The sequence below is a fragment of the Lagenorhynchus albirostris genome, chromosome 6 (assembly GCF_949774975.1).
Source record: "Lagenorhynchus albirostris chromosome 6, mLagAlb1.1, whole genome shotgun sequence".
NCBI lineage: Eukaryota > Metazoa > Chordata > Mammalia > Artiodactyla > Delphinidae > Lagenorhynchus > Lagenorhynchus albirostris.
This window is the reverse complement of record NC_083100.1, coordinates 77,716,141-77,737,981: the sequence shown is the minus strand read 5'-3', so window position 1 is coordinate 77,737,981 and position 21,841 is coordinate 77,716,141. Positions and strand designations below refer to the sequence as shown.

Here is a 21,841-nt window from a genome sequence, read left to right as displayed (position 1 = left end):
GAATGAGGAGAGTGGTCAATCTTTCACAGTTTCCCCAAGCTGGCATCTATGTTGGCAACGTGTTGTTTTATGTATTTGGATCCTTTTCACCAAGTTCCTAGGAGCTGTAAATTGGAAGACATTGAAGTCTATTATTTTTAAAGATTAAAGGTATTTAATACTCTGTTTCATAGCACATGTTCTCAGCATGCATTTGTCTGTTGATGGAATGAGGGATTTCTAAAGAAAGGCATATATTCAAGGCTCCTCTTAATGTCTATTTCAGTCCTATCTACCAGGCTAGTACTATGACTTCTGGGATCTTAACTCAGCTTAAAATTAATCTAATATTGCTTGTTCTGGAGTTGATGCCATCTCTTTCTATTAACAATCTGAGTAGTTTTGTTGTTGCCCACATGTGCTTTCCTTGGCTATATAAAATCCACTTTCCTTAATGTCCTGGACACGATCCCTGATTATTCGGGAGTTAACCTTATTATTCATTGTACCAGTGCAGGGACAGTGGACGAATCCCTGCTGCATTCCTATGACACCCAGTTATAGTAACTATATTTCTTTTTTGTGTAGTTAAATTGGAAGTTGAATGAGTTGTGGAGTTAATGATGTCGCTATCCAGTTTACAGTTGGTAGTCAGAAAGGCTGAGGGTTAAATCAGCTAGTCTAATACTGTATAAGCCATTGGTTTCTAAATGCTGGTCCAACAAATCTGAGTCTTATTTAAAAGCACAAATTCCTAGTTCTGACCATGGAGATTCTCATTCAGTGTGTCCTGATTTAGACCCTAAGAATCGTCCATTTTTAGAAGTTCCATGGGAGATTCAGGTGCACGGACATCAAGTGCATGCCTGATGGAATGATTGGGTTTTTAAAAAATTTTTATTTATTAATTTTTATTTTTGGCTGCGTTGGATCTTCGTTGCTGTGTGCGGGCTTTTCTCTAGTTGCAGCGAGCAGGGGCCACCCTTCGTTGCGGTGCGAGGGCTTCTCATTGCGGTGGCTTCTCTAGTTGAGGAGCACGGGCTCTAGGTGCGCGGGCATCAGTAGTTGTGGTTCGTGGACTCTAGAGCGCAGGCTCAGTAGTTATGGCGCTCGAGGCTTAGTTGCTCCAAGGCATGTGGGATCTTCCTGGACCAGGGCTCGAACCCGTGTCCCCTGCATTGGCAGGTGGATTCTTAACCACTGTGCCACCCAGTAAGTCCCTGATTGCGGTTTTTAGTATATGTGCTGCCGAAGCGATCACTGATTGCGGTTTTTAATAATAACATTTTCCATCTCTGTTGGTGTCTCAGATAATTCTGGAGTGCTTTTACTATCATCTTGAATATGTTTATCTGAACATTCTGGGCTGTGTGAAGGAAGGAACATCAGGCTGGCAGTGGGGGACCTGGTTCTAACCTCTGTGTGGACGTTTCATCAAGTTGGAGATATTTGATCTGTCTGGGTGTCAGTCTCATTCATAAATTGAGGGCCCCAGACTCCCCAGTGTACTTTGCAGGTTTCTGACATTCTTTGATTTGCAAGGCTTTGCCCTGCTAGAATTGTCTTCATCGTCACTGCTCACTGATGGCCGCTACCTCTCCTGGTTCAGTGAGTGCCTAGCTGCTCAACAGAACATTAATCCCAGCCTGCTTCTCAGGAGAGCTGGTAGCTGTCCCCACACCCAGAGCCACCTCTCTTCCTTTCTCCTGTCGCTACCCACCTCCCAAAACAGATCGAAGTAATTATTCTGCTGGGAAACAAGTTCTTATGTTGAGGTTTCTCTTAAAGAAAATTTAGGTTGTAACTCTAACCTTTTCTATACCAAGCCTTGCCAGTTTTCACCCATTGGGCTTTTTTTTTTGCAGGCTAGAGACACGTATGCCTTTGGGCACAAGATGTGACTGATGTCACGGTCTAGGGAGCTGGTCCTGCACTTCCGTGCACCATTCAACAAACCTTTTTTTCCAGAACTTGTGCATATTTTCCAGAGGGGCAGGTGGGCCCCGGGGCTGAACATGGCATCCTTTAAATCTCTGGTTCTCAGCTTTTGCAGAGCATCAGAATGGTCTTTAGTGCTTTGCAAATGTACCTGCCCATGTCACCCCAGCTCCACCTGGGCCTCCTGCATTGGGCTCTCTGGGGTGGGATTGGACACACGTGTCTTTTAAAGGCTTTCCTTTAAACTCTGCCGTCTGGAGCCTCCTTCCCTTCCTCCAGACCCGGCCCATGCACTGTTCCTATCTTCTATAATTATTTTTTGTTTAGGTGGGTATAGCTAAATGGGAACTTGTCATCAGAATATAGTAAACTGTGGTCTGAATCTGTTGAGAAAATTAAGTTGCTTTGAGACTAGAAGTCCTTCGAAGGTGGGAGCTGCATCTTAGCATTCCCAGCACACGGTTAAGGCACAGGAACCACTACTAAAGACTGACTCGTAGTCCCTGTCTACAGAGGTCTGAGGCTTCTTGTTTCGCTCTAAAACATCATGGGGAGTAGTAGTAAGTCATTCACCCTTTCGTTAAGAGTATTTTTTTCTTTTTAAAAAAAATTTTTTTTGAAGTATAGTTGATTTACAATGTTGTGTTAGTTTCTGCTGTACAGCAAAGTGACTCAGTTATTTTTATATATATATACACACACACACATTCTTTTTCATATTCTTTTCTATTATGGTTTATCACTGGATATTGAATATAGCAGATGCAAACTATTATAGGATGGGTAAACAGCAAGGTCCTACTGTGTAGCGCAGGGAACTATATTCAATGTCTGGTGATAAACCATAATGGAGTGGAGTATTTTAACATAATTGCTTGTTTATCCTCTATTCAGTGCAATTCAACAAATATTGAGAATTTACAACATGCTAATAAGCATTGTTTTAGATGCTGAGGATAGAGTAAGGAACAAAACATAAAATTCCTACCTTCATTGGACATTCTCTTCACCAAAATGTATGTGTCTGTATGTGTATACACACACACACACATGGAATTTAACATGACAGAATTAAATGGCTGCATTATAGCATTATGAAATATCATTTTAGGAGAAATCTTTAGGATTTAGGATTGGCCTGAGTATTCCTAAGACCACAAAGGGAATCAGAAAATTTCGTTAAGCATGTGAAACCTGGATTAAATTCACAAAAAATGTTAAGACCAGAGACTGTGTCTTACTAACATAACAAGGAGCCCACGGCTGTCCGGGCAAATAGTTTCTGAAGGTGGAATGAATCAATCAGTGGGTTTAGGTCTTTGCTCCAAAAAAGGTAGACAAGGACACTGAAAGAATTAAAGTTCATCCTTTGATTTTTGGGGGCATAAGTCTCCAGAGAGTCGTTATTTGGTACAAATCTTTCTTTGACTCTGTGTTCTTAACTCCATGTATTTAATTCCACGTATAAGCAGAATACCTTGCGGCTCTGGAGTTCACAGTATTTTATCTGCTTATTTCACCTGTTCAGCAAAAGCATTAATTCAAGCTGAATGTGTGTATTTCAGGCCTCTGGAGTGCTGCTTTACAGATTACTGCAAATTTCTGTACCCACCTTGAATGGGTTAGATAGCCTCCCAGAGTTTTTGTGTTGTAGTTTATGCTTAAAATTATTTGATTTGGTTAGACATGATATGAACATTTTGAATCTGCTTCTCAAATAATTTAAATACAAAGTTATTAAAATCTTTTAGCATGTCTGTTTCAAAAGTACTTTTGTAAAAAAGGATGGTCTTTTTTTTTTTTTTTTTTTCTTTGTAACCATAAACAACATTCTGGGATTCTGAATGCCAGCTAAAAGGATTGGTGGGACAAACAAAGATGACCAGTGAAAAAAGAGCACATTCGGTATGGATTTCAAAATAGCAAGAGAACATGCAAGAGAAACCAAGGGTGAGCTTTGGTCCTGGCTCACTTTGCTATTTGTGTGTTAACTATAGGAAGAGAAGTAAATAGCCTGCGAGAGAGGAAAAAAAAAAAAAAGATGTTCTGGAAATAATTATTAATGCTAAAATTTCTGCATCTAATTTTGGAGTGCTTATGTTTGGAATTTCACATGCATGATGATAATGTGTATTTCAGGTTTGTGGAGAAAAACAGCGTTTTGAGAAGTTGATGGAACATTTCAGAAATGAGGACAATAACATAGATTTTATGGTGAGTTGTTTCAATACGACTTTCAATAAAGCAAACTCAGTTTTTAGCAGTTATTTCCTAACTCCATTTATATTTATATATTATACATACATATGTATTATATGTTATAAAGGATAGGAAACTGAGTTTAATATGCTAAAGATCCAATTTAGACTTGCTCTTTTAATCTGTATTTTACCTTTATGGCATTTATCTGTGGTTTTATTCTTTATGTATACACTATAGTAAAGGCCAGAAGTACTGATTACAGTACTCTTGTTGACCCTTGAACAATGCGGGAGGTTAGAGGCACCAACCTTCCCTACAGTAGAAAACCCGCCTGTTAACTTACAGTTGGCTGTCTGCTTACACGGTTCCGTGTCCACACACTCAACCAACTGTGAATCGTGTAGTACCTAGTATTTGCTATTGAAAAAAATTTGCGTGTGAGTGGACCCACACAGTTCAAACCCATGTTGTTCAAGGGTCAACTGTATTTATGACAAAGGGTGAAGCCATGCATTTGGGAAAAGGAAGTTAACACCTGGCACAAATGCCTGCAAGAGCCAGCTTTAGCTGTCAATAGTGCTCATAAGAATCCTTAAATTAGAAACCAAGAATGTTAACCATTCTGCCATTTGCACACCCCAGCCAGTGGTTTTCTCCAGACTGTATTCTCAAAGACTGAAGTGCTTTGGTTTGTAGAACTGACGGTATATATCCCCCAACATAGCAGTGATTGTTTTTTTCCTCCCTTGATTTCCTGCTCTAGTAATTCTGTGAGGGTGTGATCATACTGCAGGTCTCCTTAGCAGGGTAAATCACATGCAAACTTGTGTGATTCAGCGGCAGGACTGTCATCTTCAGGTACAAGAAGCAAAAGGAGTTTGAGCACTTCTCAATCTATGTACCTAGATCTTAATCCTGGACTGAAGGTGGAATCCACTATAGAGAATTTCCAGAGCCAGATTACCCCTGAGTACACCCAGGTCTGCTTTCTTTGACCTAATTCAGTTGACCTTGGAAACTTCTGGACCCAGGAGATTCTTTACTTGGGCTTAATTTCCCAGATCCCTTCTAGCCTGGAGCAGGTATTCTGTTCAGTTCTTCTGTCGTCAAGTCTTCTAAAACCTGTGCTTGGGATGCCAGGCAGTTTTCATTTGAATTGCTTCAGTGATGATAAAACATGGAACATAGCTTTGCAGATTTCTAACGCTTTTATATGAAAAATGTTTTCTGGGTCCTCAAATTTTATATACTTTGTAGTCCTCAGCCCCTTACCAAATCAGTATCGGTTGAAATCTTTTACAGAGCTTTTCTGTTCCATAAAGCATATGTATAGGTACTTTTTCAAAAGGTAAAAAATAAATTTGAAACAAGGAATACTTTTACATTGACTTTTTCGTTCTTGTTATTGGGATTTTTTTGGAGAGTTTAAGGCTAACTTTTGCACTGGTGACAAATATGTAAAGAAGTCATGCCCTGGCTCACCTGACCAGGATCTTTCCTCTGCCTTCATAGGGGGAACTTATTTGTTCCTTTAGAGCTGACACTGCAAACTGGAGCCTCCCAGGCTGAAGCCAACATACATACAGGCTTGTGAGTTTAGTCTGACAGTGATGTCCTTCCATTAAAAAATTGGGAAATTGTGCCTTAAATGACAGATTTCTGATTTTCCTGAGAACTAAAAAGTTCTGGTAACGCTAGGTCCCTGTTCGTGGAGTATCAGCTGCTGGAGCCAAGTGGTCCCTATTCCTTAAGTCTGAAGATAGCCTTTCCAGTCTGTCACAGTCCACACCATTCCCTGTTGTATTACACATGGCCCACTTCACTCATTTATCATACCTACCAGATCTCTCTGCCATTTGAGTTTCCACTGAAATTATAGTGATGTTAAGCCCTTTACAACACTTGTACTGTTGACAAATGAGAGCATATTTCCTGTCGGTTCATTTATTCCTATGAACATGCATTGGAGAATCTTATTTAGAGGCTGTTAGTGTATGGATATACTATATGTGTGCTCGAGTATATATATGTGCTCGAGTCATGTGCCATCTAGCACATAGTTGCCTCTTCGGCATAGTATAACACTCAATAGATCACTTAGACCCGCTTTAGAAGAGAAATGGAAAGATGCCAAAATCTAGCCATATTTGTTTTTTCCAGAAAATGAGGCTTTTCATAAACTGTCTTGGGAATGCAATTAAGTTGCACAACTTCCCTAACAACATATTCCATGTAAAACATAATATAAATGCTTCAAATGTAGCACAAGACCCTTCTATGTATTTATGTTTTTTTAGTGGGCAAAAGAAAACAAAAAAGTGACAAAATCTTTTTTAGTTTATTGAGCCATAGCAACTGACGTAATTTTTTAGTAAATGGTGATAGATTTCTCATGTAACCTAGAGAGTTTACACATCTTCCACAGATACCCAATGGATAACATATACTCAAAGAAGAATCTAACTCGAGAAAAACAATTTAAACAAGATAAAAAAAAAGTGGGGTTTGGGGGAGAGAGGAAGAGGGAGGCAGTTTTCAGAGTAAGTGTGAATGTGGGTCCCACAGTCATACCTCCTTGCAAGTCTCTGGGTAACCATAGAGGGAAAGCATTAGTGAGATATTTTCACTGTAAATAAACTGACTGTCCCTACTGAAAACAAAATAGATACGTTAAACTCTGTTCTGTTATTTACTAAGCTGGGGACTGGTTTTCTCTGTGGCAGATCAGAGCCACTGATGCAGTTGTGGGGAGAATGTAGCAAATCCAGGGCTTTTATGGAATAGAAACTGATTGATTGTTTAAAATGGAAAGATGGGTCAGAAGCTCTGTTACTGTCCTGTTGGTATGGCAGGGCCCACAGTAAAATTTTAGAAGTGATTACCTTGTGGTGTGATTACAGGTGATTTAAATGTTCTTTGTTGTAATAATTATCACATTTCTACGATGTACTGGTAATAACTGAGTGTGTTCTATATGCCTATAAGACTTTTTAAAAACAGCTTTACCGAGATACAATTAACATACCATCCAACTTACACATCTGAAGTGCTCAGTTCAGTGTATTTTTAGCGTATTTGTAGGGTTGTGCAATCTAATTTAGAACATTTTGTTGCCGCCTCCTCCCCCCACCCCCAAAGAATTCCTGTACCCATTAGCGGTCATTTTTCCCACCCCCAGTCCTAGGCAACTGCTAACCTACTGTCTGTCTCTGTAGATATTCCCATTCTGGATATTTCACACGAATGCAATCACATTTGTGTAATCCATCAGTTCATGGACATTGGGGGTTTTTCCCCTTACTTTTTGGTTATTATGAATAATGCTACTATGAACATTTGTGTACAAATTTTTATGCAGATGTATGTTTTCATTTCTCTTGGGTATATTCCTAGGAGTGGGATTGCTGGGTCACACAGTAACTCTGAATAACATTTTGAGGAACTATCAAGCTTTTCAAAGTGGCTGCACCATTTTATATCCCCACCAGCAGTGGATGAGAGTTCCAGTTTTTCCACATCCTTGCCAACACTTGTTACTATCTTTCTTTCTGATGATAGCATCTTAGTGGATATGAAGTGGTATCTTATTGTGGTACCTCTATAACTTTTGAATTTTTAAAAATTGTAAAATATTTTTAAAGACCCAATGAAACAAAGGAAAAGGAAATTGGTAAGTGAGCTTAGATTTGTGAAATTGAAAATATGTGACTATGATTAAACTGAGAAAACAAGTTTGGAGCTCATCTAACCTGTTGACAATTTCATTTCAGGTGGCCTCTATGCAGTTTATTAATATTGTAGTCCATTCAGTAGAAGACATGAATTTCAGAGTTCACCTCCAATATGAATTTACCAAGTTAGGCCTGGATGAATACTTGGATGTAAGTATACCTGTAACCTTTAGTTGCATTATGAGACTTGATTTATTGCCTACCCTCAAAGATGCACTTCCATAATGACCAAAGAACACTTAAGGCTCCATGCAGTCAGGTGCTGTAGTGCTAGTTAAAAGAACCAATCTGAGTGATGTGATCTGCCAGAGAAGCTGGATTCTTGCAGACCTCCTAGGGCCTATTGTCTTCTGCCAGCAGCCTTTTAGTACTGGAGTCAAATAACTTCTTAGAGCCTTGCTACAGCTTTCCTCTGCTTTTGAACTCTGTCTGGGTCAAGTCTCATTATACCCTTCATCCGGGCTGCTGGGCAATGTGCATTCTTAGTTACTCTTTGGACTCCATCTGCTCTGGGAAAGTCAAACCAAGACTGCTGTAGAGTAATGAATAAATGCTTGGAGCATCAAAAAATAATGAGGAAGTGGACACTAGAGACTTCCTCATGTAGCTGTTAAATTCTGCTTAAAGTGTTTGTGTCTTTAGAAATTCTGCTTTTAGTTCTTGAGAGAAGACGGATCTAAAGTTTCTCTTTCTCTTGCTCCCTTACAGAAGTGCTCAGCCAGTTCCCTGAACTTCTTTGCCTAAAAAACAAAGTTGATGTGAAAATCATAAACAGACTTAAGTAGCTGTGTGTGCACAGGATGTGCCCTTGTCTTTTGACTCAGGCAGTTTTGTTTTCCCTTCTGTGTAGGGAATGATTCGCTTGAATTTGAAAGGCCACTAGTAATAGGGCAAGAATTGTTGACCTCAATTTCAAGCCTGTTTCTAACAGTGAAGAAAATAGAAATACTTCCCTTGAACATCTCCGGAGCTCACCTGCCCATCTCCCTTTCGAGTGAAGCCAGGAATTACACAGGGGGTACCCTCAGTTTATCACAAACTGGAGTTGCAGAGTTGGTTACTCTTGAGCTCATGGCCTTGTTTATCAGACCAGCTGGGCTGCCCTCGAGTAGACTGGCCTAATGTTGTCTAAAGACTCTATTCAGGTGGAACCATGGACGATTTCCATTGAAAAGTTTGTTTGAATTGCTTTCCTATTTAAAGAATGACTAATATCTTTGACAGAATATTGTATTCAACGGTTTGTTTCTACTTTGAAATCAGGGTTCCTCTCTTCTCTTTCCCCACATGTCCTGAGAGTAGCAATATTTGAATGAAAGTTGGGTGTATTCCTAATGGGGTTTTAGGGTCAGTTTTGTTGTGGCTGCACAGAGCTCATTTCAGGCGCCAGGATACAATAACAGGTAGTAACATCAGCGCCTGTTACTCACTGTGAATCTTGTGAAAAATCCTGCTAAGCTGCTTCTTCATTTTCTTTTCTAGGCTTTGCCCTTGTTCAGAATTTTTTTTTCGGTTCTGACTCATAAACTAAGATGGAACATACTCTCTTCAAGACAGCTAAGATGTAGACTTCTAGATTAGACCTAGGAGAAAATCTGTTGTCCTGAGAATTTATTTGTAGAGTAGAATTCCTCTTAAAAATTTGATTTTTTACCAAAACTCTGTATTTCTCTAACTTCCTGATCTGTTGGTTCCCGTCTTTGATAGAAGTGGTTAGAAGAATAATAACATAAGCATATAATATATAAATGCTTCATTAGTTTACAAAAACCCAACCTTGTAAGTCATCATTGACTTGTTCAGTAAATGTGTATTGGCATCATCCATGTGCCAGATATTATTCTAACCACTCATCTGCTCCCCAGGGAAAGACATGACTTATGCTACTTGTAAGAAGGATTGACTGATTTACTTGACCTCTAATTTTACCTTAGAGCTAGTTGACTTCCTTTGGGATGCCTGGCCCTAGAATGCAGTGAATGGGGGAAAGGTTCCTGATCTGTGCTTTGGGAGCCCTGAACTTCTCATGTTGGGGGAGTGTCTTAGCCAAGTAATTATGGGGGATGGGTTCTAGGAACTAGTGCTAAAATAATCCCCGAGTCTAATATGCTGTATCAGTGTCTTCCTCTACTCCCATGTACCCCTCACCCTCAACCAGAACTACCATCACTACCCAAGCAAGATACCACCCACTCTAATCTCCTCTACCACACAGATACCCCTCAAGTTTTATGTTACTTGTGACTGTTGTTCCCTCTCACTGTTGTGGCCTCTCCCATTGCGGAGCACAGGCTCCAGACGCGCAGGCTCAGTGGCCATGGCTTACGGGCCCAGCCGCTCCGTGGCATGTGGGATCCTCCCGGACCGGGGCACGAACCCATGTGCCCTGCATCGGCAGGCGGACTCTCAACCACTGCGCCACCAGGGAAGCCCTGTTGTTCCCTTTTGATTTTTCTGTTATCTTGATTTCACCTGCATCAAAAATGTTTTAGGGTGGAATATATCTGCATGGGGAATATATCTACAGGAAGGATTAGGGAGGAAATGTGTGTGTATTTGGGAGACAGTAAGCACCAGAAAGTAATCTGATGGTACCCTCTTAGATGGTTACTCCAGAGGTCTCTTAAGGAGAATGAGATACAAAACCCTCTCTTGGGGGACTTCCCTGGTAGTCCAGTGGTTAAGGCTCCACGCTTCCAATGCAAGGGGCCCGGGTTCCATAGCTGGTTGGGGAATTAAGATCCCACATGCCTCGTGACATGGCCAAAAAAACAACCACCACCCACCCACCCAACCAACCAACAAAAAACTCTCTTGGAAGGAACAAACAAAAACATGTAGGCTCTTGGGTAATTATGTTGTGTTTCCACAGATACGCTAACACCACGTTCTCCTGCATTTTGATTTTTAGAAGCTGAAACATACTGAGAGTGACAAGCTGCAGGTACAGATTCAGGCTTACCTGGACAACGTGTTTGATGTGGGAGCTCTGCTGGAAGACGCGGAAACCAAGAATGCAGCTTTGGAGAGGGTGGAAGAACTGGAAGAAAACATCTCTCATGTAACTACCTCTCAGAAAAAGAAAAATGGCTAATGTTTCAGCTAGGTGCAAGGCAGAACAGATGTTAGCTTTTATGGCAGTTAAGGAAAGGATTTGGAGTCTAGGAATGAGATGCAACTTGAGCTAGAGAGCAATCAGAAGCCATTCTGGGCTCTTTCAACGAAGGCAGGTATGTTACTTACGACTAAGTGGAACCCATTGCCTTCGTTCACTGCTCAGTTTCTGCTGCGTCCAGATGCCCTGGCCACCTTAGTTATAAGAACAGGAGAGTTAGAAGATTGGCATTACCTGAAGAGAAATGCAACTAAAATATGTCCGTTTGGTGAAGAAGTATCTTCTTCTGAATGTGAGTCATCTTGTACCAAATGTGTCCATGCAGGCTGTGGACGGGCTGATCTAGTGTCCTCATGATGCGGGTCTTCACTTTCCTGCCTCATGGGCACTCAAGTTCTAAATAGCTTCATCTCAACGGTAGCATTTTCAAGGAAATCAGCAAGTTTTCCCATATATCCTCTTCTTGCAAGAAGTGTCCTCTCAGTATAATGAACAGGAATATGGTGTGTCTTAAAACCCAGACATTGTGAGGACCACATCCTTTTACTGAATTCTGATTGAAAGTGTCCTTGATTGTGGAAGGAATTGTCTCTTTTTGGAAGGATGTGGTTTTTCTCTTTGAACGGTCCATTTATTTTTCTCTGCATTTTCTTAGTTAAGAGTATTACTTGTGCTTAATGTCCTTCCTCTTTTCCCATCAGTCTGAAAAGGGGCATCTTCATGGCTTGTGGTTTAGCCAAGTTGCCAAAAGCCCTCCCTTTGTAAGTGCTGTGCTGACTCAGTTGGTACCTGCTTAGGAGAGCACTTATAGGCTCTTCCTTTTTCTCTTTTTGTCTCTTCCCTTAAAATATTTATATTATATTCTGAACTTGGTCAGCATAAATCTCCACTCTTCCTCTTTACCTTGCCTCCCTGATTTTCTTTATGTGTGATTATTCTCAGTGAGATGTAAGAAATCAGAAGGTGCCCAATTTTAGAGCCTTATGTGGAAAGTAACTTTCACTCATGGCTCACCCCATCTTTCTCTGAAGCCTTAGCTGGCATTGCATGACCATACTTACATAACCTGCTATTGTAGTAACCACCTGTTTATTTGAACTACCCCTCCAAAATGACTTTTATTATTTGGATAGTTTGAGTCAAAACAAGCAGTAGTATTTTTTCAACTGGTGACTTACAACAACAAAACCAAGTTTTCTGGGTCAACAGTTTTCAAAATCTTTTGCCTAATGGCCTTTTCTTAGGGAGGGAAAGGTGACTCGACCTCCTCCCTCACCTACTATTCTCTATGTTCGCTGGCCCCAGCAGAAATGGAGAAAGACACACTGTGTATGTCAAAACACTAAGGAGCTGACTTACGGGTCTTATTAAGGATCCCTTGTAAATGAATTCCTCTTAGAAACAAGTATGTATTCAGCACCATCTTATAAATATTAACATTTTCAGAAAACAACTTGGGGAACACATGCAGGACTCTGATGGGCCCCTAGTGGTCTCTGAGCTACACTTTCTGAAAACCAAGGACCTGATGAGAATGATCCTTTGTTGTGACACATCTTCCCTTTCAAAACTTTACAGTTGTCAGAAAAACTGCAAGACACAGAGAATGAAGCCATGTCCAAGATCGTGGAACTGGAAAAGCAGCTCATGCAGAGGAACAAGGAGCTGGATGTTGTTCGGGTAAGTGTGATGATGGTAGCCACACCAGGTGGGCACTGCAGGGCATGCGCTGTAGCTTTAGCCTAGTAGATAGGACCCGCATATGTTCACAGTAGAGGGAGGCACGGATGCGGCATATTTACTGGAACCATTTCAGAGGTGAAACTCAAATGAAAAGTACACATAGTTAGCGTATGTCTTCACATATGTGTGCATTCCAATGCTGGGGCTTCATTACTTCCTTATCACAGGTTTTGGGAGCAACAGTATTTTCCCATCTGGACGAGTCTGAGTGAATTCTGTGGATCACCCGTTTGGTTGGAAATAAAAACACAGCATGGATTTAATTCATGCCACTTATTTATTTTTCTTAGGACTTGGACTTCTTTGTATTTCTTTGCTTTGCTTCTGCTTGAAACCAGATTTGGTAGTTGCCATGGAAACGGTGAAATCACAACATAGACAAGACCTACTGGCATTCACCAAAAAAAAAAAAAAAAAAAAAGGAGAGAGAAAGAAAAAAGTCAAAAGCAAAATCAGTCCATTTTATTATCAGATAATTCCAGCTATTTTGTTTGGCTTTAGCATTGTTTTACCTTATAGGTCAGGTATTTATGGAGCGCCATCCATGTGCTTGAACATAAAAACACCAAAATGCCTGGAGGGCTTTTAGGCAAATGGCTTGCCTTTACACGGCCGTTAATGACGTGGCACATTTTATGTGATAGTTATCATGTCTGTGTGTGTTGCTTGATATTCTGACAGATCCTACAGTTAACTCTAGGAAATTTATTTTCTGGCACTGCATCGAGACAGAGTTGTAGCATATGGACTCAATTCAAGTTCAGACTCTCAGATTGTTAATAATAGACAGGGTGTGAAGAATGTTTCCCTACCTGCTGGAGGTTTGTGGTGAGAGATCACGTGTGTAAGGCCCAGCAAGTGGGTTCCATAAACTCCTTCCACTGGAACCTCTGTGGACCCCTTATAAAAGGAACCAGGACAGCCTTTGAATTGAAAATTGTAACTTCTTTGTTTTCTGTGAAGAACCTAGACAGAAATAAGGAATTAGTGGAGGGAAACATTGGCCTGTTTTGGAAAACGTTACAACAGTTGCTGTCCTGAGCTTGGTCAAGGGGGCACTGTGAAGGCCAGAGAAATCCATTCAAAACAGTCAGCCGCTGGTTACTCATAAGTGGATTATTCCATGATTTGCAGATTTTTAATCTCAGTCTGACTTCGGTCCAAGTCTGATTTAGGGACCTTTTGTCTACTGTTAGCTGATATGTATCTAGGAGTAACAAATGAATTTTAACAAAAATGAAAAGAAAACATGCTGCACCACCAGAATACCCTCAGGATATTCCACAGTCAGCTATAAAATTATTTTTGGGTCATCTCTGCCCTGTTCCTCCTCACCTGTGGGGAAAACTGACTTAGCTGTATTTATTAATGGAAAGAATTACCTCAACAGTAACAACTGCTAGAATGTATTGCATGCATTACCAGTGAACAATTGATAACGAATGGGACTTTATAAGTTCTGGCTGAGTTCCATAGAATTCCTATGTGTGTGTGTGTGTGTGTGTGTGTGTGTGTGTGTGTGTGTATAAAAAATAAGTATCCTTTTTCTTTTTTCCTTTTTTTTTTTTTGTTATTTTCTTTATCCTCAATTTGCCGATCTAACGGTAATAGGCACGAATGTCATGTGAAGACCAACTCTTGACCATGGGTTTTTTTTTGCAGGAAATCTACAAAGATGCAAATACCCAGGTTCACACATTAAGGAAAATGGTCAAAGAGAAAGAAGAAGCCATTCAAAGACAGTCTACCCTAGAAAAAAAGATTCATGAGCTGGAGAAACAAGGGACCATTAAAATTCAGAAGAAAGGGGATGGGGACATCGCCATCCTACCGGTCGTGGCTTCTGGCACGTTGCCCACGGGGTCCGAAGTGGCGGTGGGTGACTTTGTGGGGCCAGTGACGGGGGCTGCCGCCTCGGGACCCTTGCCCCCTCCTCCCCCACCACTGCCTCTGTTGTCAGACACACCTGAAGCAGGTAGGAAGCCTTGGCGAGAGAGCTGAGGTAGAGCATTGGGATATCTGTACTTCTTTTACCTACGGTTCATCTATGTCCTTTGTCTGTTTCTGTTGGCATTTCTTTTATTGATTGATTCTAAGAACTTTTACCTTTTGAGATGAAGGGTATACGTCTTCATTTCACACATGGCACAGAATGTTCCCCATTTGTTACCGAGGACATTTTTGTAGTCTTTGGGGAAAGAACCCTTTGTCCTCCTCAGTGTTTGTTTTCAGGTCCTTTATGTACACATGGCATATTGCAGGAAAAACCGTTCCCCTGTTTTCAAAGTCGATTTGTTTCTTTTCTTTTGCTAGCGCGAAATGGTCCAGCCACGCCGCCTATGCCCCCTCCCCCACCTCCCCCTCCCCCTCCCCCGCCTCCCCCTCCGCCCCCGCCTCCTCTCCCGGGTCCTGCAGCTGAGACTGTGCCGGCTCCCCCTTTGCCCCCCCCCCCTCCCTCTGCACCCCCGCTGCCCGGGACGTCTTCACCCACAGTGGTTTTCAACTCAGGATTAGCAGGTAAGAGTGCAGATTTAAGACCCAGATATTTAATACAAATACTCAATTGTCTGACCTCCAGAGGGTCCAGGCCATTCTTTCAAAATCCAGGTCTCTTGCAACATCACATGTGTCTCCTCTTAATGTAAGAACATTCCTGCTAATGCAGCCAGTAAAGGGGAAATTGTGCACAGGAGGCATTTTTCTTTCAGTAGCCTTTGTCACTCTTTACCTGACAGGAAGTTCTGATCTCACACCGTTTTCCTACCTTTTCTCTCCCCACCTAGAGAAGGGAAGAGAGACAGGTTACCTTCTTAGGGATCAGTGCATTTTCATGGGTTCAGAAAACATGACAGTCCAAGCTCTGACACAGCGTGCTTTCAGTGCTTATGGCTCTTTTCTTTGAGGCTATTTTCGATGGCATCTATAAAAGGGGAAAATGCCTCTCTGTGTTAATTGCTTGATGTAGGCTTCCAGGCATTTCTTCCGAGCATTTGAGGGCATCACAATTCACTACAGTGGAATTAAGCTTCAAAGGGAAGCGTTACCACCAGCAGTACCTTCTTGCCTTGAAATGCTCCACTGCCCAGGATAGAATGCGGCATCCCTCCCTCACCAGAGATGAAACGGGGCGGGTGTGGGTGAGAGGGGGAGAGTTGCTCTAATGTCGTGAAATATAAGTTCTTATTTTTGACTCACAAAAATAAATTTTTACTCTTTTCTAAAATACCGCAAGTCATTTTCCCAGTCACGGAGTGTTCCCCTGGCGTTTGGAATTGCTCTGAGCTTTGCCAAGCCGTTCCTGTGACGTCAGATAATTCTGCTTCCTCAACCATTTTAGTCCCTTCGTGAGGTCTCTTATTTCTGATGAACTAGCACAATAATGGTCTCATTTCCAAGGCTGCAGTGGTTTTCAGAGCCTTTTGCCCCGAGTGTAAATGATGGTCTCAGCTGTAAATGATCTCCCAGCCTCCATCTCTTAGCATGTCCATCCCATCAACAGCTTTACCAGCCAGTCGTTAGGACTAATTTATCCTGGTGACTGAAGCCCTTTTCGACACCAATAAAGCACCTGTAACAAACATGTTCCACATCAGATCTGTGGTGTTTACTTCCACCCCAGCTCCTATAAAACTGTCTAACAAGATGCCCGTTCAAAGTCGTGTTGGCAGTAAACCAATGACTGACTTGGACCTTTCAAGGTCTCCCTCGTCTACCGCTTTCTTCTAGAGCTTTTATTGCTTCTGAAGGACAAAAGTTAAAGGAGCGTCATCATGAAACTGTTGGATTTTGAAACGTAAACAAACAGAAAACCTCTTAAGGAGCCCCAGGAATCTGTTACATCAACAGGCTGTTTTCAGTGATAGTGTCATTGTCATGTGCATCTGGGCCCACTGATGAGGCTTTCCCTGTAGCCTCCCAGGAGCGCTCACCATGAGCATGTCTCTCCTTTGGTCCTGCTTCCTTTCTGTCTGACAAAACCTAATGTGCGATACGGCCTCTACTTCCCTTCACCTGGGCTCCAACTTGGACCTCAGAACTGCCTTGGCGGAGAGAAGAGCCAAGAGTCTCAGATGTGCACGTCCAGGACTCCCTTCTGAACGAGTCTTGGCCTCTCTCATTAAATTTTTTGCCTGGGTTCTTCCTCCTACTTAATCTTTATAATTTGTTGGCTCCAGTGATTGCCTCAGTTTTACAGTGTGAAGCTCTGTGTTCAGCTGATCCCTCACTGCTCCCTTCAGGATTCCTACATTTGGAAGTTGTTCCCTTTGTGTCTTATGCAATTTGAAGGACTGTATGTGGACTGAAGAAACTCCTCTTCAGTGCCATAAGCGTCCATTAAACAATTACAAGATGTTGCGTTTTACAAGATATAAGGATTATAAAATCCTTACGAGTCTTTGATAGCTTGAGATCAGGTAGTTTCTACAAGGCCTTTAATCTCTTTTCATTACCCATCCTTAATTCGGCCGTTAACACTTAGTGTTGTAACCTATTTTGTGAGATGTTTTGCCAGTGCATTCAGTAACACTCTCTCTCTGGAACCAAGAGGGCAGACAGCATCAGGATGTCCCCATAGAGCCAAGAGACAGCTGAGATAATATGCCAAGGGCCCCCCAGGAAGCCAAAAACCTGTGACATCACTAGACCCCTAGATCCACAGGCAAATGGATGTCTTATCTCTTCAGCAGGCAATGAGCAAGTGTCTTCTTGGTGACCAAGTCACGGGACCAGGAGGAGGTCCCCTGAGTTTATCTTGTGGACTTTTCTTTGCATTTTATACAGAATATATTAGTAGTGTGACATGTGCATTTGAAGTGTAAGGCATACCTCCTCAAATCTGTTAGACCAACCTGGTTCCCATTCCCTGGTCAGGTCATCACTGACAGACCCCTGGGTAGTCTGTAACCTTTGCTGTTCCTCTTCGGAAGAATATGCTTTGGAGCTTCACAGTGAGAATTGGGACTTCAGCTGATTATCTTTTCATTAACCTTGTTTATGTCTTACGGAATACCTAGCACAGGTCAGTATGGCTCTTTGGCAGCACTATAACGAAATCATTTTTCCCCCTTTTCTAAAAAAAGAGTTATTTTTAAACATAAAATAATAAGGGCGTCTTTAAGGCAGGTCTGAATGGAAATGAATTTTTGGCTCTGTGCTGCCTTGTGAGATGTGTCCCAGAAGCATGGAATTCTCTGCTAAGAGTGTGTGGACTGCTGAGCCGCCGAACGCTAACCGTATCTAATTTTTCTTTTGTATTTTCTTTGTTCTTTCTGCTTCCACAAAAGACGGGCCAATCAAGCTTTTCTGTAGGTTGCTCCTCCCTGAGTGTGTTGAGTGTCTGCCCTGTGTTCCTGTGGGTCACGCTGTGCCTTGACATCTCCACCCCATCTCCCATTGAGCCATTGCATCTGCTCTGTGTCTGCGGGGAGGTGTGGTGCTGGCTGGCTGCTGTGATTCCAGGGTTGCCCACATGTTTTAGTTGAACCTATAGAAGAGGTTATGGCCCTTTAAGCAGGCATCCTGGGTTTCAGGTGCCCTGTTCCTTTCTCCCTGGGGAAAGGAATGTTTTTTAGTTTAGTTTTAAAAGTTGGATTTCAGGCCTCAACGCTAGAAGGATTTTAGGGGTTTTTAAAATTTTATTTGTTTGTTTGTTTGGTTTTGGCCATGCACCGTGGCATGTGGGATCTTAGTTCTCCAACCAGGAATCGAACCCGTGCCCCCTGTATTGGGAGCGCAGAGTCTTAACCACTGGACCACCGCCAGGGAAGTCCCTAGGATTTTAGATTTATCCTGAGGGAGAGAGGAAGGCTCCTCCCCAGAACAAGGGAAAGCTGCTGGGTGCTGCTTTCCTAGTCCCCTTCCTCTGGTGATCGGTTCTCTCCACAGAACACCCACCCACCCACGCAGAGCCACTTCCTGTAGCTTGAACACTGGGAACATGGTGCGTATCGTGGTCACCTATAGACCCCGCCTCTGCTAACCCAGCCCCCCAACTCCCCAGTCAGAGTCAGGGCAGCCTTTCAGAAGAGAACTTTTTGGCCTGTGCTCTGATCTCAGGCTTATACGTAATCTTGCTTAAAGAGTTAAAAGTAGGGTGGCTGCACAGGGAGTTGCTTGTAGGGAGTGTCCTGAGGCCTGCGTTGTCTGTGGAGGGATGATGGAACCAGATGGCGCTGACCTGTCACCCCCGCTCCCGTCCACCTCTTCTCCCTCAACTCTGCAGAAGTGCCAGACTAGAGGAAGGTCTGGTCCTTTGTCCCCTGGAGGACATGGGCTTTCCTGGGTAGCAAGGACAGAAATGGACACTATTGGGTAGTAGAGAGTGAAGTGTCACATTTGGTGGTGGAAAGCCTGTTTTGGCAAAAGCTGTGTTTCTGTGTTCCTGCATGCTTCTGTGTGGATTTGTCAGATGACATTCCCGCTGTTTACGTGGCCTTTGTAACTCTGGAGGAACGAGAGGCACTGTCTGTCTCCGTTTTTTCAGTAAGGCAGGCAGCCAGGTAAAAGCCCAGTTGTGTGTTCCATTTCTTTTGTTCTGCATTGAATACCTTCTCCCTCCCTTCCCAAATAGTGTGGTGGGCATCCCTGAGACAGACTTAAGACGGTGAATATTTATAGCGAATTGGTTTGGGAAGACTTCTTTATGGTGTGTAGTTAATTAATGCAATTTTTAGTGGATTGCCTTTTTTAGCTCATTTCCCCAAAGTAAGAGGAGGTGGCACTCCCCCCCACCCCCATCCCCTCAAAGGTGGGACCCTTCCTCTCTATTAAGAGGTTTTCAGTATTTTTAATGGGTGCATTCTTACCTTCTAGTTGCAGCAGTAGCTGATTCCTGGCGAGAGGTTGCACTTAAAAGAGAGGGGGAGGGGACTGTGGCCCTTCTCCAGAAAGCAATACAAACCCAGATTTCTAAGTACCCCTTTTGTCTTCTTAAACATTCTATTTTGGGCCATTTGTGGCCCTTAGTCTGTTTGGAATAACTCTCAACAGCCAATATCATCCCCATTATTGAAATCATCCACAGGAGTGTATTGCTCTGGCTGGAAGTCAGCCTTCTTGACATTTCATTCCTGGTGGTTTAAGCAGACACTGTCTGCAGTCTCTGATCATCTTTGAAGATTTGTTTTGGAAATGTGTGTTAGAGAGCCAGAAATTTAGGATGTAAGAATGCGACTTCACGTTCACCAGTGTCAAACTAAGTGACACAGAGTATTTGCCCTCTCTGCTATCTAATAATATAAAGAATAATTTTTATTCCCCAACTCTTTATTTGTCCTAAGCATTGTCCTGACACTGTGACTGTATTTCAACCACCCAGTTGCCTGCATTAAAAAAATAAAATAAAAGCAAAACCCCAGCTCTTAGGCAACTGTAACACACTGTTGTATCAAATGATGACCTCAAGTTGCCCTGGCCACAGTGTTGCCTGATGTTTTCCATATTTTAAAACACCTGGCCACCTCTTGCTAGCCTTCCTCCAGTGTTAGAGTGTCATCTGCAAGGACTGTTGTCGGATTGTTCTCGAGGGTTTTGGTGGAATCTTAATTTCATTCTCTCTGACCTCTGTAGCTGTGAAAATTAAGAAGCCAATCAAGACGAAATTCAGAATGCCAGTTTTTAACTGGGTTGCCCTGAAGCCAAATCAGATCAATGGCACAGTCTTCAACGAAATTGATGATGAGCGAATTCTGGAGGTATCTTTCTCATGGGTTAGAAACAAGGGGCCCTCTCTGTGCAGCAAAGCCAGAATGGGTGCTGTGTTAACCTGAAAGTTTCTGCAATAAAAGCTAGTGTTTTAAGTGTCTTGATGTAAAGAAGAAAAGGAGAATAAAATTGGATGCTATTTCGTAAGGTGCTTCTAAAACTACGTTTAAAAACCTATTATACATTAAAATGGAATAGTTTTGAACATCTTTCACTGTATGTCACAAAATGTACATCTGACACAATCTCTGCCCTTAATTTATAAAGGGGCATAAAAACCCTTTATTGAACTATAAGTGAAAAAGGACTGAGTAATCACGCCTACTAGCTGGTTTGGTGGATAGTTTTAGTCTGTGCTGGCCATCCCTACAAGGCAGTAATTGAAAGGCAATTGAGTTAACTGGTTGGAGACAGTTGTCCACTTTAGACATTTTTGTCTGTATATGTGGCATAAGTCACACAACACTAACACAAACAGAGAAATAGAGCAAGCCATGGCCCAAGACAAGTATCAGTACTTAGTAGAAAAAGTAACTTCTTTGATGCTTAAGAAACTGTCTAAATGGTGGCTTCCTGACTTCATTTTTAAGGATAATCTAATTTGCCTATTTCATTCCTCTCCAACCCAGGACTTAAATGTAGATGAATTTGAAGAAATATTTAAGACAAAAGCCCAAGGTCCTGCCATTGATCTTTCTTCAAGCAAACAGAAGATAACGCAGAAGGGGTCAAACAAAGTGACATTACTAGAAGCAAATAGGGCTAAAAATCTTGCCATAACTTTAAGGAAAGCTGGAAAGACCGCGGATGAAATATGTAAAGCTATTCATGTGTAAGTTCAGGGCATTCTGAAAGATTATATCCTAGTAAATTTAGAATGAAAATGGTAACGCTGAAGAGGTGGACCAGAAATGACCTTCGGGGGTGCTATATTAGAATGAGTAATTAATTGTTTTAGAAGAATAACAACTGGATCGTGACATCGTTTATTATCTTGGTCTGTTCTCTTACATATGCCTGCAGCAATGCTTACATAAAAGGAAAGTTGAGAGAAGTATTGCAGATGCTGAGAAAAGGGAGAAAATATCAGTTTTCTGTGGAGTATCTGAATTTTATCCAGATTCACTGAGTACAAATTTGATGGCGTTTGTGGAATGATTCAACCCAATGCCAGATGCAAATAGGAGACAGAGGCTTGTCTTAACTCATAATAGGAATGTGATTCCTGTTGCTCCTTAGCCCTTTCAGGGCATCTTAAAGCAAGTTTAGTTCTTTTTTTAATCCTTGAACTGCAGAGAAGGCATTGATTTTATTTACTCTTCTATTAGAAGAATCTTTCTACTCTTTGAGTCATGGTGACTTTCATATATGATAAGGATGTTATTAGATGTTTTAGGAACTAATTCATCATTAATTGGTATTTCATAAA

General features: G+C 41.9%; 1 protein-coding gene across 3 annotated transcripts in view; it reads left to right on the top strand.

Annotated features, from left to right (window-relative positions):
* Positions 1–21,841, top strand: part of FMNL2 (formin like 2) — a 303,763-nt gene that overhangs the window by 263,253 nt on the left and 18,669 nt on the right. For all 3 annotated transcript variants that reach the window (XM_060152877.1, XM_060152878.1, XM_060152879.1), the window contains exons 10-17: positions 4,057–4,131; positions 7,890–8,000; positions 10,762–10,911; positions 12,544–12,645; positions 14,371–14,683; positions 15,022–15,225; positions 20,278–20,402; positions 21,042–21,244. In XM_060152877.1, the coding sequence (XP_060008860.1) occupies positions 4,057–4,131; positions 7,890–8,000; positions 10,762–10,911; positions 12,544–12,645; positions 14,371–14,683; positions 15,022–15,225; positions 20,278–20,402; positions 21,042–21,244 (1,283 nt within the window). The remainder of the gene's footprint in view (positions 1–4,056; positions 4,132–7,889; positions 8,001–10,761; positions 10,912–12,543; positions 12,646–14,370; positions 14,684–15,021; positions 15,226–20,277; positions 20,403–21,041; positions 21,245–21,841) is intronic.